Genomic DNA, 18901 nt, shown 5'->3' with positions numbered 1-18901 from the left:
AGCAAGTCAGAGAATAATATATTCCGATATACACAAATATGCATATAGTTCTCAGGGGCCTCAAAGAATACAGATTACCAATAGCGTAGTTTCCCAGGCAATGAACAGAGGAGTGGGACTTAGCCAGGAAAAGTGAACTTTCACGCTTAAAAATTCTATGCATCTTGTACGTTTGGACTGTTCACCTTTCTTCTTACACAAGGAGTGTGCACTTGTGTATTCTATCATTTTGAACATTAACGCAAGTTAATGTTTTAATTCTCCAAGATCTGCGTAAGTACCTGCTCCTTGTAAAACATGAAAGCATCACAAACAGTATCTGACGTGTGTGCCTTGACCACAGCCTCCAAGCCCACCCATGCCCTTTCTCACAAGAAGCGCCACTGTTTGAAGTCAGGTGAATATCTCTGAAGCCCTTACAACACATTATTTGTAAAGAAAAATGTATTCATATGTTTCGTAAGCAACATCAAAATACATAGCTTTGTCAGTGACTTGGTTTCTTCAAAGAACATCTTGTCTCTGGCTGAAGAATCACCCATGGCTGTGACAGGCCTTTCAGCATGACTCCCGCCCCCTTGCCAGGGGAGAGCAGCAAGGGTGTGTGTGGGGGCAAAGCATCAGTAACGGCGTCTAAAAGAAGATGCCGAGATCCATCTGGTTCAGGTCCAGGTGGGTTAATCAGAGAGATACCTGTGGGACATCGGTTCACATGTTTTTTTGAGTGTGGATCCGAGGTCGTTTTAAGACGTGGCACAGTTTCATCTAGTGTTTTCTTTCCTGGTGAATTGAGAGGTTTTGGATCCCGAGCAGTGGGTTTTGGTGGTGGGAGAGTGAGACGAGATTCTGTTTCGAGGAATTTAACAAAGGATTCTGAAAAAGAATTCTTCGGCATTGACTGTTGATTTGGTCGCACAGGTGTGTTGGGGACACGTTTTGATCCAAGCCGGCCAGTCATCCACATGGCACCACCGCCTTGCTCTTGCTTAAAAACCAGATCCATCTCTTCCTCTCGGATTCCCAGAGTGTTGCCAATTGTGGAGAGCACTTCATGCCGAAGTTGTTTTGGTGTCTGAAAATACTCCACGAAGAGGTTCCTCATGAGGCTCTTGTCAATTTTTCCTTCTGCGTTACTCAGTACGTGCAGCAATTTCTTCTGTACATCATCCAGCATTTCCTGTTGGACCTCATTTTGTGTTTTCAAATCTTTCATTTTTTCTTCCTTCAGTTTCAAGGCAGCATTCGCTTCCTCCTGCTGTCCTTGTGCCGATATTAGTTTTCCCTCGAGATCATTTGCCTTTCCCATCCATTCTGCGACCACCGTCCTCAAGTTAACTAGTGCTTCTGCACACTGCTTTTCTTTGTCTTGGGAAATAGAAAGCTGTCGCGAAATGTCCTCTCTCTGCTTCTCCACGACATTCAGTTGTTCCTTCAACGCCTCTATCTGCAAACGGGCTTGCTGATTTTTCATTGCATTGGAAGATAGTAGGAGCTTCTCCCCCAAGGTGGTGACTTTGGTTCTTAGTTTAGCCTCTCTGTCTTGTGCGGCCAAAGCTTCTTGGCTATGAAACTCAGACGATTCTATCCCCCGCTGATGTGATATCTCCAGCTCCTGCTTTAAGGGTAGTTCTTTGTTGTGTAAATGTTGAACCTCACTCTGGAGGGCACGGTTTTCCATGTGTTTCCGTTTCAGTGCCAACATGGCTTCTTTTCTCTCCTGTTGACACATAACCTTTGCTTCTTGTATGGATGTGACTGCATTTAAAAGCTGATTTAATTCCCCTGTCTTGCCTAGTTCTGTGTGTTCCAAAAGATACTCAAAAGTAAGTGCCTTCTCCTTCATTGCAACACATTCTAATTCTTTCTCGGTCTGCAGCATAGAAATTCGTGTATTTGTCTCTTGTAGTGCTTGGTTTTCTCTTTCCTTTTCCCGATATGTTTCTACTATTTTTTCATTTTCCTCTTTTAGTGTACACATATCGAGTTCCAAGTTGACGACTCTCTCCTTCAGGTTTTTTACTGCCTGCCTCAAAAGTTCATTTTCACTCACTTCATTAGTCAGAGTTTCACTTAAAGAAAGTACTTCATCACTTTTTGCTTTGATTAAAAGCTCCTTTTCCTTAAGCAGGTTTTGCAAGTCATCTTGTTTCTCCCGTAGCTGCTTCATTTCCGGACCCATTTGCTCACATCGTTTTCTTTCTAGTTCTGAACTCTCTGCGATGGAATCAGATAATCTCTGATTATCTTCCTGGAGGGTTCTAATGGTTGCATCTTTTTCCTCCATGAGTTTTCTTAACTCTTCTATCTCTTCTTCGAGCAATGTAGACGATTCGCTCGGTACCTCAGGTTTCATTGCCTTCCGAGAGTCAGCTGACTCGGATGGAAGTGATTCATTGGAGGGGTGTGGTAAACTAAGGTCAGACATCCCCAACAGGATATCTTTGGTATTGCAAAGCTGCTCTAGGCTCAACTGAACTTCCTCTCTTTGTGCCTTCAAGTTTCTGCGTTTGATTTCATTCCCTTCATAAATTTTGATCAGGTCAGTACAGTTCATCTGTCGTTTAGAATGATCATCATCAACTACAACCTGTGCCTGAAGTTGTTGAAGCACCTTCTGAAGATGGGTTGACCCACGCTGCATATTTTGTACTGTGGTCATCACCTGCACTTTCCACTCTTCCAGTATCTTCACTTGCTGTTCTAATCGATCACGTTGCTGTAGAAGCTCCTCAAACTGATCCATACAAACACCTCTCACCTCATCATCATTGCTGGACATTTGCAGTATTGTCAGTAAAGTCTGACACTTCTGAGTTAAAGCATCCATTTCCATGTATTTTTCTCGAGTGATGTGGGAGAAATTCTGAATTGTTTCTTTAAACATATCCGCACTGCTTTCAAATCTGGTGGAGAGTTCTGTATTTGCATCTTTGAGTTTCACGATGTCTGCTTCTTTGGCAACGATGGTATCCATCATTCTCAAGTTTCCCCAAGCCTTCGCATCTAAAGCAGCTAATATTTGTTCTCTTTCCAAAGCATACGCTGGCAATTGTTGTTGGCCCTGTCCATTATCTTGGTCACTGGAGGAAGCTGAAGATACTTTTATGTGAACAGACTGTATCTCCAAATCTTTTTGCTGGACAAGCTGAGTTAGTTTACTAGTCTCACCCTTGGACAGCTGAGCAACCTGTTCAGTTAAACAGGTATTCTTCTCAGTTAGACGTTTAGTCTCCAATTTGTGTTCTTTTATTTCTTGTACGGATCTTTCAGTTTCGGCTTTAGATAAGTCATGCTTTTCACTTCCCTTGTCTGTATTAAGACTCTGAGTGTTTGTTACTTGGAATGTATCGGAATGCTCTGTTGGTGTGGGCTGGGATTTTCCGGGCAACTGGGTTTTGGTTTGCTCTATTGCATTTTGCAAAGTCTCGATTTCCTCCTCTTTGGCTGAATAGAGCGGATTGTGTTTAATAGCCATCTGCTCGTGTTGGTACTTGGGATTTTTCTGTGTCTGCTCTTGTAAAGATCGAAGTAGCTGCATTTCACTCTGGTTTTGATCGTCACGTATCTTTGGATGAGGTTTAATCTCCAGATTATCTTCAGTTGTGCTCTGTTGAGATCCCTCAGATTCTAGTTCTACAATACTGTCTAGAGTTTTAGGGTCCATCATAGGTGGGGTTTGACTGTGTTCTTCCCTCAGTCGTTCCAATTCTTCTTTCAGGTGACTATTTTCTTCTTTCATGGATGCAAGACTTGTGTCTTTGTCCTCTATGGTTTGCTGTAAAATTTCCATTTTTCTTAAGGCTTGAGTATACGGCTCTAACTCCTCCTGAAGCTGTGAACTTCCTTGAAGGTTTTCAATAAAAATTTCTTTCTCTCTTATGAGTTGTTTCAGTTGCTGCTGCTCTTCTAAAGTAGATGACAAAATTTCCTTAGTTTCTTTGTGCTCAGCAATCATCGGCTCAATATTGTTTTTGAGTTCTGATATTTCATAGTCTTTCTCTTGACTGAGTTTAATTAAACACTCGCGCTCCAGCTGTAAGGCACAGCTGTCTGGGTTATCTGTATCTGACAGTTCTTTGAAGGCTTGCTCCTGCTTCCTTTTTTCCTCCAACAGGCTCTGTTCAGCCCAACACAATTCTGCCTCTAACTGTCCCTTTTCCATTTCTAAAGGAATTAAATTTTCTTTTTGCCCATCCAACTCTTCAATAGTATTCATTGTATCATCTTCAAGTTGACGGACTCTCTTGTTTTCATATTCTAGATCTTGTTTTAGTTTCCTGATGATGCTGTCTCCTTCACTGGGTTGTTCTGATTGCTCATCTTTCACCAAAACCACAGGCATTGTAGTTTTTTGTTTCTGCCTGTCTGACTCTTCTAACTCAGGGATGAGTATTTTCTTTTCAGTAGGACTCTCATCGAGTTTTCCTTCTTTGAGTTCCACATCACACCTTAAATGATGTACTTCTGAATCCGAATTCATGTCTCCTGTAGCTGTTCTTTTAAGGAGTTCATAGTCATTGCTCAATTTGACAAGTGATAGTTGAAGTTCTTCCTTTTCCTTATTTAACAATGAATTTTCTTTTTCTAAAACTTGGACTCGTTTTTGAAGCTTCAGGTTCTCTTCCATCAGATTTTTGTCCCGCTTTAAGCTATCCAAGCTCATTTCATTTTCAGCATCAGACAGTGGCTGTTGCTGTCCAGGCACTTCTTCCAGGGATGGACTCTGTGGAAGAACTTCTCCCTTTTCTGCCCCAGCATCACTCTGCCTCCTAATAGAAGGCTGCAACTCACCTTTTTCAGTGCTTGCATTCCTTTCCTTTACCTGGTCTTGTTCCCCAATTAAAGCATCCCTCTCCTTTTCTACAGAAGATAGTTTTCTTTCAAGGTCTTTTACTCTAATCTCAAGTCCTTGGAGTTTTTGGATTTTCTTGGTGGACTCTAGTTTTTCAGCTTCTAGGACTTGCATAGCTTCCTGCATGTCATGAATCCTTTCCTCGTAGTCCTTTGATTGCTTTTGATGCCTGTGACTTATTTCTGCCAGTTTCTGTTGGTGAATGTCCTGCAGTACCGTCACTTCAAGTTGATGGTCATCAATGTCCTTATTTCGATTCTCTTCAAGTTGCTTGATGGTATTTCTCAGTTTGTAGATTTCCTTTAGATCAACGCTATCTGCTCCTTGTGGTGTAAAATTCTGAGCAAAATGTCTCCAATAGCTGACATCAGCCTCAAGTCTTACGACGTGTTTTGACAATCTATTGATTTCTTGTTGTGACCAAATTAGGTCCGCCAAGTCCATATCATCATCCTGCAAGGCTAAAGCATGCTGACTGATATCATAACCCAGGGAAGAGCGTACACTCTTTGAGGGCACAAGGCCATCCTCAAGATTTACTTCCTGGATGACCGACTGCAGCTTTAGCAACTGATCCTGTAGCTCTATCTGTCTTGCTGTAAGAAGTTTGATTTCTCCATCTTTCTGCTGTAATTGATGCCTGTAACTAGTAGTTTGCTGCCTTAGTTGAAGTTCTGAGGCTTCACACTTCCCTTTCAGATCACTATAAAGAAATCTAAGTCTCTCAACCTCTGAGGTGAAGACCAGCTGAGAGTTTTCAACCTCCTCTGTTGTAGAGTCAGGTACTTCTTCTACCGCTTCAGCTCCCTCCCTCGGCACATCTTCTGGGACACCAGAAATATGGTGTCTGAAAGATGCCACTGTACCACCCACATGCCCCAGGAAATGGCCTAAGCTGCCGTCCAGGCCACCCAACCAGGAGAACATTGTAGCGGGTCATAGAACTGACCTGGTCCGCTCACCGAAAAGCGCCCAGCCCAGTCGGACAATTCCGCCCACTGTCGCTGCGCTGCTGCCAGCGCGAGGTTAAGAATCAAAGCACAATAAGAGGTTTCTAGACAACACGGGATTCCAAGGCTCCTGATTGGCCACACTCGCCTGGCAAGGCCCAGGCCTGGCCTGGCCCCTAACAAAGCACCTGCCTCCCCTCGGGCCTCTGCTGCTCCTCACGCCTTCGCAGCGCCGGGGTGGGCCCGTCTCCTCTGCTTCCGTGATTCTCCCAGTGCCCCCACCACCCCGGCCCCCTGGACGCGGCCGCCATCGCAGCCGCTCTGAAGGGTCCATCTCCGAGCGCCTGTTCGCAGAAAACACACCTTGCTTCTGACTTGTTTTTTGATATGGAATGATATTCAAGGTAGATTTTCATTAATAAAAGCAAAGCGGTACTACAGTAATACTATTCAAATAGAAGTAAAATATATTTAATTGCCTTTGACTTTTTTGACTCAGCGGCATCACACAGCACACACTGTCCTGCAGCTTGTGAGTTTCCGGCAACCATCTTTTTTTTTCTTAAAAAAAATCGAGGCAAGGGCTTCCCTGGCGGCGCAGTGGTTAAGACTCCACCTGCCAAGGCAGGGGACACGGGTTCAAGCCCTGTGCCGGGAAGATGCCACTTGCGCAGGAACAATGAAGCCCGGTGCCACAATGACTGAGCCTGCGCTCTAGAGCCCCCCGAGCCACAACTACTGAGCTCACAGTGCCACAGCTACTGAAGCCTGCCCGCCTGGAGCCTGTGCTCAGCAAGAAGAGAAGCCACCGCAATGAAAAACCCTTGCCCTGCAACAAAGAGTAGCCCCGCTCACCGCAACTAGGGAAAGCCTGTGCACAGCAGTGAAGACCCAACATAACGAAGCCAAAATAAAGAAATAAATAAATACATACATAAATATCTTCAGAAGAAAATGGAGGCAAAATGTACACATGTTGACACGCATCCCTCTTGATCCGTGCATTTTGACAACTGTCTACAAATGAGGTGTCCTGCACTCAGACCTGCTGTCCACCAGGGGCTGGTTCGGAATGCCACCAGGCTCTTGCTTCCGGCCAAAGCCACACTTACTTGATGCTGTGCAGCTTTCGCGTGACTATCACTGGAAAGTCAATTTCAAAATATTTACTTGGTGGAAGATCTTCATCCTGAGAAAAAACACACAGTAACCTTTATATAATTACTTATTACTCATACACTTACCCATCAGCTTCATGTACCAAGTCCTAGGGCCCAAAGAGCAATGGGGCACTTAAGGATTGAAAATGAGGGGAATGACAGTCAGAAACGTACTTTCCAAGGTGCTTGGCCTCAGCATAGAGAACGGATGGAAGGGAAAAGGAGATGACTGTAGTTGTCCGGGAGAGAAGTGATGGGGAGCCTGAATCGGGGAAATGGGCACTGGGATGTCAAGGGGTGGACTGGAAGCAGGACCAACAGTATTTCTCAAAAAAGCAGCTTGAGACTTATTAGAGAGGGTCAAGCAACCAGTGTGGCGGGGTTGTGACCAGCAGTTTGGGGGTGAAATAGAGTAAAGTAGCAAATATCAGAAAAGCTTCGCATGGAATGAGGGTAAGCATTATTTTGTGATACACTTTTGTTTTCTGCGATAGTGGAGAACAGTGCACATTGGAGCCGGCGGGGGGACAGGGTTCAAATCCCAGCTCCACCACGTGTCGGCTGTGAGGCCTTGGGAGAGTCCCTAAACTCCCTGGGCCAACGTTTCCTCACTGGAAAAGCAGAGAAAGTGCTAACACCTCACAGCCTTGTGAGGACTGTAGAGGAAATACGTGTGACACTCGGAAGAGGGCCTGCCCTTAGTAGGCATCACGTGGGTGCCCTTATTACTTACAGACGCAGGTATATAGATGCGGGTCCTGGCTAGGGATGTACAGTTTTTTCCTGTCATGGCTGCAGTTTAAAAAAGTGTGAAAGACACACAGACACACAGAGCCCTGTTTCCCTCTTCCACTTTTCCTGGCTTAGGCTTTTCCTAGCTTAGGCGTTTCCTAACTTAGTCGGTGGCTACACCCTCACCCAGTCACCTAGTGGTCATGCTAGAATTCTCTCCAGCTCCTCCTCCCTGTCCAATCACTCAGCCCCAAAAGTATGCGAATGTCAGATCACTAGGTAATACATACTGTGAAACTAACATAATATTGTCAAATCATATGATGTCGCTTACATGTGGAATCTAAAAAAAAGGGTACCAATGACCTTATGTACAGAACAGAAACAGACCCACAGACACAGAAAACAAACTTACAGTCACCAAAGGGGGAAAGGGGTGGAGGGATAAATTAGGAATTTGAGATGAACAGATACACACTACTACATGTAAAATAGATAACACCCCTAAGACTTAGCAAGAAACAAGGCACTCCACAACCTGGCCAAGCTGCCCAGCAATTATGAGCACCAACTATGCAGACAGTAGCAAGAGATGGAGGACAGGTCACGAGGGGCAGAAGACCCCCCCCCCCCCCACCGCCACTGAGGACAGAGTGATGGGGTCAGAGATCATCAGGAAGCATTTCCTGGTAGGAAGGTGACCCTTAAGAGCAAGTAACAGCACTGGGAGATCCCACCACATGGAAAACGGTCCTCAGTTAAAATTTCAGGGGTCTGGTCCGCGGAAGGAAGAAGAGAAAAAGAAAGAAACAAAGCAAGACAAAGGGACAAGACGGTTTCCTGACATCGCAGGAGATCTGGGATCACCCACCCTCAGCTCTTCACTCTTGGAACTGCAATACAATAACCTGCTACCTGACTGCCAAGCAGGGCTACAGAAAAGCTATCTGAAGGGAGGGAATATGGGGATATGTGTATAAAAACAGTTGATTGAACCTGGTGTACCCCCAAAAAAAAATAAATAAAAATTAAAAAAAAAAAAAAGCTATCTGAAGATTTTCGGAGGGTATGTCTGAAGATACACAGAAATAACCTGCGCTAAGAGATTCTACAATGCTTTTCAAGAACTTTTACTCACAAAGTATGGACTGTTAAGAAAGGCCTAAAATTCCGGAAGACCACGAGGACAATCAAAAGCAAATAAATGAAGGATAGCATAGCGTCCTACATCTCCTATAGGACTTCTTGCTTTTTAAAGAGCTTGCCCAGGCACTCACGCACTTGACCCTCATAAGAATTCTCAGTAAGGGGTCACTGTGGAAGGAAAGCTTCCAAAAGGCACACCTGGAACTTTTAAGAAACAGACACCCTCTTTCTCAGCTTTCAGAAAGGGGCAGAATGGCTCTGGCAAGCGATGCTTCAACTTTTTATTCTGTGATTCTCTGTGGCCCTTCTAACTCTCCACTCCCCAGTAGCTTGCGTGGCACAGGAGGCAGGGAGAGCCAGCAAGGGGCCCTCAGGAGCAGCCACGAGGAAGGGTAGCCCTCGGACTACAAGATCCAATGTGGTCCACAGCTTCACAGGCAGCCAAAATTGAGACCACTTCCCCTCCACACCTGATCCTTTGGTTGTGCAGAAACAGAATTCAAGAGACACCAAGACCCAAGGCTCCTTCAAGGGTTGCACTCACCGTTTATTCTTTGCTTGGGGCAATACTTGGCCCTGTTCTTGCCTGCTGCCTGAAGATGGGAGTCTTCAACCATCCAAACAGTCTTGGGCCCCTGGGATTATACAGAATGAGCTCCCACGGCAGTGGCCCCAGAAAGCCTGTGACTTGCAGTTAAGCCTCTGCTAGTGCAGCCATCCCAAGCGGAAAGAACACAAGACAGTAAGATCGAAGACCTTTCCCTGCCTTTTATACAGGCACATAGAGCTCTAAAACAGGGATCAGCAAACTCTCCGGAAAGAGCCACAAAGCATTGTAGCCTTTGCAGGCCATCCACTCTCTGTCCTAACTACTCAGCTCTGCGGTCACAGTCATAGAGAAGATGTAAATAAATGGACGCAGCTGTGTTCCAATAGAACTTTATTTATAAAAATAAGCGGCAGGCCAGATTTGGCTTGTGCAACCTCTGCTCAAAAAGAGCAAACAAGCATAATATTTCTTTTTAAAGAAAAACATTAGATTTTTAAAAAACCCTTCAGATCAATAGAATCATCAAATAAAACAAAACATTTCCACAAACGACTCTGAGGCCCTGTGGTATTCCCCGTCCTCACCTCTGGCAGATAACCATTTTCTTGCAAGGTGCACATAAACCTCGAGGTATTTTGCTCAGAAATTAAAATCTCAGATTTATTAATTATTAATCCACCTTCAAGATGGGGAAAAAAAACAAACCACATGACCAAATCAAAAGGGTGTCAAGACAAAAGAGAGAATTCTCCAGCGGCCCCTGTTAATGCCAGCAGTCCACACACTCTTAAGTTGTATTCTCTTCCAGTTGCTTCCACCACGCCAGGGTCACAGCGTTACAGAGGCACAACCGACCCAGAGAACAACCACAGGGCTGTGTGCAGAGGAAAGAGGAAGGAATCGGGAGTTTGATGAGCTGGAAGCCAGTGTTGGTTCCATGTCCTAATGCCACTGGCTGTCCAATTTGGGGGAAGATGCAAACTTCTAAAGCCCTACTTCCCTCATGTGTGTAAGCTCCCCACCCAACAGAGCTCTCGTGTGAATTCATGAGGTCATACATGTAAAAGCAAAATGTTAGTTATCTTCATAAATGTTAGTTATCTCATCCAGAAGGAAGAATGCAGAGGCAAACGATTAAAATACTAGGGCCATGTTGATGCCACTGGTTCTCGAGTAAGAGAAAGGTTGGAAGCTCTGATGACCGAAGACCTTCTTATCAGGTGAGCTAATTAGGGACAAAATAGATAATGCAGGTCGAGTTATGCCCGCACACTCTAATTTATCTTGGTCTACATCTGCAAGAAATCTGGAGAAACGCATGTACCCATTACTGCCACGTGACCCACCTGATAGAAGAACCGAGAAAAATCTGTACAAAATGCAATCAGTGAGATATTTGTAGGGAAAAGGTTTGACAAGAAAATTCCAGGCCAGGAATCAAAGACCAGAATTTTAGTCCTTGTTCTTTCACTAACTAGACCCAAGTTTTCTTTCCTGTGAGTGAATATAATATACCTGCCCTTGAACCCGAACAGAATAGTTGAGGAATCAAATCAGACAATCACTACAAAGGGACTTTGGATCATATTATCATGACCCACGCTTGCAAATCTCCAAATGTTCCCTAAGATACTGTTAGGTCAACAATTAAATCTTAAGTTATTGACAAAATTACAAACGCACGTGGTTTTTTTCTCGCAGCAGCTCCACTGGTAGAATTCCTTCTCCTGATATATTTCCACACGTGCAGAGGGAAATGTACCCTAGGATTTTTATGATTACCTTGTTTGCAGTAGCAAAAGGTGAGAAACAACCCGCACTGTCTTCACTGCGGCCCTGGTGCGGTCAAGGACGGGGCTGAGGGGCGCTGTGGGGGGTGGGGGGCTGCAAACCGGGGTGGGAGACAGGCTGCCACTGCGCCCCCCAGGTTAATTTTCTTTTTAAGCTTTTGAACCAGGTGAACATCTTCAACACATTAAATGTAAACAACTGGAGAGAGAAGACGGGACGTTTTAATTTACCTTTAACCTCCAGAAGGTGGTATCCATCCCAGCCCCAAGGGTCAGAATTTGACAATTACATTCTGTCTTCCGTAGAAATGCCTTTAGAAGCTGACTGACGCCATGGACTCGAGCAAAATATCCTAAGAGCCAGACAGAAGCAAGCCATCACTCAGGGACGACAGAAATAATCCCTGCAAAGCCCACAGGGCTAGGCAGAGCCAGACAACACGCTGTCCTTCTTCAGGGTCAGCGTGTATCTTTAGACCTTATGGGAGAAATAATGACTTTCAAATTCTCTATTTGTTTCTTTTTATAAAGCTGGTTGAACCAAAATAAGTACAAGCTACTCAAAGGTGGAATTAGCGATCTTAAGAAAAATAAAATATCCTATACGCTTACTTAGCAAAGACAAGTGTTTCATACCAAAAACATCCGATCTAAATGTTCCTCTTGGAAATGTGCTTTTGCATGGCTCTAGGGAAAGCTAATTAGTACTCTGGTAAAAGTCAAAATTGCAAGAGCGTGTGGGAAGTACTATTTTTAGGTCAGGAAACTGGGCAGATGAATGTCAAAGCAAAGAAAGCCATGCTGCTTCTCTCGCTCCTCTCACCCCCATCCTGCCTGGGTCAGAGCCTCGGTGTTCACAAAATGGCATCACAGATGGGGGTGGGGGGGACACCAGCAAGTGGTGGCCTAATGAATGGACTTGTCAAGCTCTGGCGTGGGGAGCTGGGACAAAGGGGATGGGAAGCCCAGAAGGGAGACAGGGAGACAGCGTCTGTCTGTTCCAAAGGCCCGAGATGCAAGGTGTGACTGTTTCAAGAACAAAATTTGAGAGCAGCATTTCGAAACTTTTATTGCCATTTGACAGAGACATTTTATGTCTGGTGAATGTGCTAATAAGTAATGTGGGGAAATTCCCTGGCGGTCCAGGGGTTAGGACTCCGCACTTCCACTGCAAGAGTGCATGAGTTACACTGCTGGTTGGGGACCTGAGGTCCTGCATGCCGCCCAGTGCCGCCAAAAAAAATGAATTGAATTCATTCATTAATTAATAAAATAAAATAGCCCCTTTCATAATCCCTCCATGATTAATAAATACATAATTTGGGCTTGTGTCTGCTTTTCTTTTCCTAGTAAATCACCTTTATTGTATATTACAGAATATCACCCACAACGGCTTCGCTTTGGGGAGAGAATATGTCCTCACTGCAGACGTGTGGGAAGCGGCTGTCCTACCGGGCTGCAGGCCCCCAATCTAGAAATGCAAACCCGAGACAGGAAGAGGAAGGGGGGCTGACCTGCCACCCGGGGCCACGAGCCACTTGCCATGGTGGGTCCCTGCCTCGGGAACATTCGTTGGGAAATCTGTCTCAAGAGTGGGGGAGGGAGGCTTGAGGAAAGCCTCTTAGCCAGGCCTTGCCCAATCTAATCGATGCCTGGATTCACCCTCCGCTCAAACTAACCACCATGTCCTTCCTCTCAGGAACCACCATTTACAAATTTCTTTGTACTTCTTACAGAACCTGCCTAGAGGACCCATCTTTAGGGCCAAGATTCCCTGCACACACAAGAATTACGGTCACTGGTCAATTTCTCAATCTGGCTAAAACAAAGTCACACTCCTGTCTCAAATCCTTCAACTTCCTTGATGGAAATTACTTGCAGAACCTAACAGTGTTACTAAGACTTTAATAGGGCCACAGCAAGAACAAAAATAATCCCTTCTGTAAACAGGCAGCTCGCAGTAAAAGCTATATAAATGGCTTTTAAACATAGAAACATGATTTTCAACCTCACCTCAAAAGAAGGGGAATAAAATACAATTACTGTAAAAACCATTTTTCATGTATCCGATGAACAAAGATGAAAAGTTTCACAATACACTGTGCTGCTGAGGAAGTGGGGAAACGAGCACTTTCACACACCGTTGGAGAGAGTACACCCTTTTAAATGCTCTTTGAAAGAATGAATGCCTAAAACCTCAGGCCTCTCAGCTGATGAGATGTGGGGAAGGGAGATGGTCACTTGCCTCTGTTAATTTCGGGGGCCTTCCTCTCTTTAGACAGTCTCACCAAATGCTGGATGTAAGGGTCCTGCCAGTAGCCAATGCTTACTGCAAACCTGAAAGAGATGAAAAAGGAAGCAGGTGAGTAGAGAGCAGGTTCAGGCCAGGGTCCATGGCCAAGTTCCCAGGAACCAGGTCGAGGATCCACAGGAAATTTATCCACCTCAAAAGGCCAAATCCAGCAACTAGAGATTACCATACTAAGTGAAGTCAGTCAGAAAGAGAAAGACAAATACCACGTGATGTCACTTATATATAGAATCTAAAATATGACACAAATGAACTAGATATGAAACAGAAACAGGCTCGTGGACATAGAGCACAGACTGGTGGTTGCCAAGGGGGGCGGGGGTTGGGAGAGGGATGGAGTGGGAGGTTGGGGTTAGCAGAGGTAAACTTTTACGTATAGGATGGATAAACAACAAGGTCCTGCTGTACAGCACAGAGAACTATGTTCAATATCCTATGATAAGCCATAATGGAAAAGAATAGTTTTTGAATAAAGTATATAGATAACTGAATCACTTTACTGTACAGCAGTAATTAACACATTATAAATCAAATATACTTCAATTTAAAAAAAGGCTAAATCATACCTATTACTCCAGCACAAGTTTTTGTTTTGTTTTGTTTTTTGTTTTTCAGGGGGTGGTTTTTGATTTTTTTTGGCTACGTTGGGTCCTCACTGCTGAGTGCAGGCTTTCTCTAGTTGTGGCAAGCAGGGGCTCCTCATTGCGGTGGCTTCTCATGTTGCAGGGCACAGGCTCTATGTGCGCGGGCTTCACTAGTTGTGGCACATGGGTTCAGTAGCTGTGGCACACGGGCTTACCTGCTCCATGGCATGTGGGATCTTCCCAGGCCAGGGATTGAATCCATGTCCCCTGCACTGGCAGGCAGGTTCTTAACCACCGCATCACCAGGGAAGTCCCTCCAGCACAAGTTTAAACAGACTCATCCATCCACCTTTACACTCAAAGACACTGCCCATCATATTTCCCACCACAGTCATGTCCTACCTCTCTCTTCCCTCATATCACTAATTCCTTTCCCAGGACCCTAAAGAGCAAATAACCTCACCTCATACGTCATACAGAAGACCTGCAACCAATTAGTCCTTCAGCAAACTCACTGGCCAGAGCTAGTCACATAACTCTGCTCAACCAAAAGTGCTGTGTCCAGGGGAAGACAGACCCAGAAATATTTGGCAAACATCACTAACAACTAGTAAAGTATTTCTCCTGACTCTGTATTAAATACCAGTGCTTTCGTGTCCCTTAAGGAGGTCACAGCTATGACCTGGAAGTTGCTAGAGTAGCCCAAACTCTCTCTACCCCAGTCTACACTACAAGCAGTTAAAGTTGTAGTGTTCCAACCTGGGAGCTGAAGCCCTGATTACCACTGGAAGCTCCCTGGCAACCAAGAGTGCAACCAGCCTTAGGACAAATGAGAAGTCAGGGAAGGAACCCGATCCCTAAGGCCATGCCACAGCCCCGTGGGCCTGGAGCCTTCTCTCCCTGGAAATATTTAGTGAGATAATAAACGTCTTTATCATTTGAGTTAAATTGAGTCAGGCTTCTGTTACTTGCAGTCTTAAGCATCCCAAGTGATATCCTGAATAATACATCCACCATGTAAGAGTCAGAACTGCTTTGTGAAGCTTCTGTTTCAAGTGTGTGTTGGGGGCATAAGTGCTGGGAAAAATGTGTGCTCACTGTGGGTGGCAGTTTGAGGAAGACTGATTTCAAAGGCATCCTCTGGCGCCATCTCGTGGTAAAAGCCGTAGCTGCAGTTGAAGCCAGAACAGTAGACCAGTGATGAGAACACACATCAAACAATTCAAAGGTTGGAAGGGCCCTTAGTCAGCCTCAGCATCCAGGGCAAGAAGAATACGTTCCACAATATGGAGCCACGGTGGACTGTTCCCCACAGAGAAGGCACTCACCCCACTGCGAAGAGACTCCAACTGCTCAAAAGCGGATCCATTTCCCTGCCTCTACATGTTCCTTGTTGGATTTATTAGTGCCCTCCTGGATAACGAGCAGCACTGTCTATTCCCCCCAGCTCTGCATTGTCAGTCGATTTAATACTATTGATTCAGTCCAGCAATATTTATTGAGTGTCTGCGAAGTGCCAGGCCTTGGGTTACAGTGGTGAACAAAACAGAGAAGGGACAGAGACCAAGACAGAGATTATGACAAACGAGGGACAAAATGGTATGGCGGCTGGAGGACCTACTAGAGAGGCAAAAGGGAAGGCCTCTCTTAAAGAGCATGGCTCGGCTTCCCTGACGGCGCAGTGGTTAACAATCCGCCTGCCAATGCTGGGGTCACGGTTCAAGCTCTGGTCCAGGAAGATCCCTCGTGCTGCAGAGCAACTAAGCCCATGTGCCACCATTACTGAGCCCGTGCTCTAGAGCCCGCGCGCCACAACTAATGAGCCCATGCGCTGCAACTACTGAAGCCCGCACGCCTAGAGCCCCCGTGCTCTGCAACAGGAAAAGCCACTGGACTGAGAAGCACACGCACCGCAACGAAGAGCAGCCCCTGCTTGCTGCGAGTAGAGAAAGCCTGCGTGCAGCAACAAAGACCCAACACAGCCAATACATAAAATAAAAATAAATAAAAATTTTTAAAAGCTTTAAAAAAAATAAAAAAATAAAAAGCATGGCTGAGCTGAATCCTAGAGAATTAAGGAAAGGCAGCTGTGCAAAAGGCATTCCAGGCAGGAGGAACAGCAGATAGAGACACTCAGGAGTGGGAGTGGACGTGGAGGGTTCCAGTAGCAGGAAGTAGGGAGAGGGGCTGCAGAAGAGTCAGAAAACAGGAGAAATGGGAGAAGAGGTTGGGGAGAAAAGCAGATTCAGGTCACACAGGGCCTGGCAGGAGCCAGGGATGGATCTGCACAGCACACTGGGTGCAGCCAGTGATGTGTGGCAGTACAAAAAGGTGGGGAGGTGCTCGGACGTAACACAAGGACCCCTGGTCACCTGGGGAGACACAGGGACATAACACAAAGACCTGCATCACTTGGGGAGATGCCTGGACATAACACAAGGACCCCTGGTCACCTGGGGAGACACAGGGACATAACACAAGGACCTGCATCACTTGGGGAGATGCCTGGACATAACACAAGGACCCCTGGTCACTTGCCGAGACACAGGGACATAACACAAGGACCCCCATCACTTGGGGAGATACCTGGACATAACACAAGTACCACCATCACTTGGGGAAACACAGGGATATAACACAAGGACCCCGATCACTAGTTCCCATGACTCCTACTTCCTCGTGTTTCCAACATGTGGCTCTTTGCAGTCCTCAAATCTAGAAGACTGCCAGTGGTTTCCATGCTTCCAGGGAAATAGGATCTCCCTGCTTTGCTTGTGAGAGTGGCCAAGATGAAAAGATGTACAACACCCAGCTGAGACGAGGAAAGAAGAGGGTGCTGCTGGGCACTGCTCCTGTAGCTCTGAAGGGAGGCGGGCACCAAGATTCAGGATTTACAGGTCGCCAACTGGAGAGCAGCTAAGCATCCACACAGTGAATACCAACCAGTCACCCGACACACGACCTAGGAGAACTGGGCATGGCAAGAGGGTCCCGACACATAGGCTATATTTCCTTATATCTAAGACACCATCCATTGTGAGACTGAAAAGAGAAATTAAAACCACTGCCAATTAATTGCTTTCCTTATCGCTTAGAATTTTAATTTTGTAGTTACTGAGAAAGCTCCTTTGTTGGGACAGCGTATCATCATCTCTCGTACAGACAGAAAAAGGAAAAGGTGAGTGAAGTAAGCTGGCTAAGCCTTCACCTTCAGGATGTCTGTGCCTTTCTGCACAATACTGACCCCCGTGCCATCGAGGGCACTGGCAAGGACACATTACTTAAGAGATGCCCACCATCCTCTCTGAGATTTTCTTCCAAGCAGCTAACCCTCGCCCTGGAAGGTTGGATACTGGCTCCTTCTTGATCTCATTAGAAGGTATCAGGGATGACTGTCAACAGCAATCAGGATTTGTGTTGTTTCTTCAAATGGCCCCTACACGGTGTGTGGACTAAAGCACCTGGGGCTGTGGTCACAGCTGTCCAGGCCTGCCATGCCACCAGGAATAACCTCCGTGCCCTCTCGCACAGGTAAGGACACCTCTAACGGACTTGACAGTGACGGCAGGACATGTTGAGAGGAAGTCCCATCTGGTTTCAGAGAAGTTAGAATAGCAAGACCATGTGTGTCACAGAATGGCTCAGACAGGATTGTTACATTTTGTATGTATAACTGAAATCACTTTGTTGTACACCTGAAACTAACACAATATTGTAAATCAATTACACTTCAATTTAAAAAAATAGTATTGAACTGTGAGCAATCACCATGGCCTATGATGATAAGGGACTCACCAGCTGTCAACATTTAGCAACGGAATAGCTAACAAGAGAGGAATATTTGCCTTTTTTTTTCTTTTGGCCATGCCACATGGCATGTGGCTTCTGAATTCCCAACCAGGGATTGAACCCATGCTCCCTGCAGTGGAAGCACACAGTCCTAATCACTGGACCACCAGGGAAGTCCCAATATTTGCCATTTTTAAATGATGATATTCTCTTTCTTTTTAAATTAAATTGTTTCCATCAATAAAATAGTACTGTCTTCACAACAAGAGCAACAATAAGTCTGGATTTCATATACAAACATAAAAGGCAAATATTACACTAGGAAAAATATCTGTAACAAGTCACAAAGTGTTAATATCCTTACGATATCAAGGACTCATAAATTAATACAGGAAAAAAACTAATATTCCAGAAGAAAAAGAATGGGTAAAGGACAAAAATGAACCATTCACAAAAGAAGAGAAACTGACCAATGAACATACAAATAGGCTTATCAATGATTAAAAAAAAAAAAGCAAAATGAAAATGAAAGCAAAAACAGAGAGCAGTATTACTCCAATCAAATCAGAAATACAACTCTTTTGTAATAGAACCTGGCTTTGAGAGGAATGAGCAAGAGGGCCCTGGAGCACCACTGTCCAAACTGGTAACTGGCACAGTCACGCTTCAAGGCACTACGGCAACAAGTATAAAAAGCCAGAAGAACGTGCGAACACAATGGCCAAACAGTCCCACTTCTGGGATTTCATCCTTAGGAAATAACCAAGAATGAACACAGTTTTTTGTTTTTGGGGGTTTTGTTACAAGAACGCTGAACCTGGAGTTATAGTATCAGGTCGACATAGCAGTCTACAAGATTATATGCACAGGACGTTCCCAAGTTTGTTAGAATGAACGTACACATATACATGAAGACTGCCCAGAGTAGATACCAAAATATTAATAGTGTTATCTCCGCACCCTGATACTGTGCACCTAGTTCCGCTGTCCCTTCCACGATCGTCCTGTTTCCCAAATCCAGAGAACATCCCTTCCAT

At 45.2% G+C, this 18901-nt stretch overlaps 2 protein-coding genes across 2 annotated transcripts in view; both read right to left on the bottom strand.

Annotated features, from left to right (window-relative positions):
• LOC130861021 (uncharacterized) overlaps positions 1 to 18901 on the bottom strand; it is a 101447-nt gene that overhangs the window by 71366 nt on the left and 11180 nt on the right. Inside the window, exons 3-5 of the mRNA XM_057749524.1 lie at positions 13426 to 13517; positions 11412 to 11533; positions 6915 to 6991 (exon numbers count right to left, since the gene is read on the bottom strand). Of these exons, the coding sequence (XP_057605507.1) occupies positions 6915 to 6991; positions 11412 to 11533; positions 13426 to 13517 (291 nt within the window). The remainder of the gene's footprint in view (positions 1 to 6914; positions 6992 to 11411; positions 11534 to 13425; positions 13518 to 18901) is intronic.
• On the bottom strand, positions 488 to 6044 carry LOC130860169 (thyroid receptor-interacting protein 11-like). The gene has a single exon (XM_057748035.1). The coding sequence runs from the start codon at positions 5777 to 5779 to the stop codon at positions 488 to 490; it is 5292 nt and encodes a 1763-aa protein (XP_057604018.1). The 5' UTR covers positions 5780 to 6044.

The sequence above is a fragment of the Hippopotamus amphibius genome, chromosome 9 (assembly GCF_030028045.1).
Source record: "Hippopotamus amphibius kiboko isolate mHipAmp2 chromosome 9, mHipAmp2.hap2, whole genome shotgun sequence".
In the NCBI taxonomy this organism is placed as follows: domain Eukaryota; kingdom Metazoa; phylum Chordata; class Mammalia; order Artiodactyla; family Hippopotamidae; genus Hippopotamus; species Hippopotamus amphibius.
This window is presented reverse-complemented; position numbering and strand designations above follow the sequence as displayed.

Excerpts from the sequence above, each read along its gene's own strand:
- LOC130860169 (XM_057748035.1), bottom strand. The coding sequence starts at position 5,779 with ATGTTCTCCTGGTTGGGTGGCCTGGACGGCAGCTTAGGCCATTTCCTG.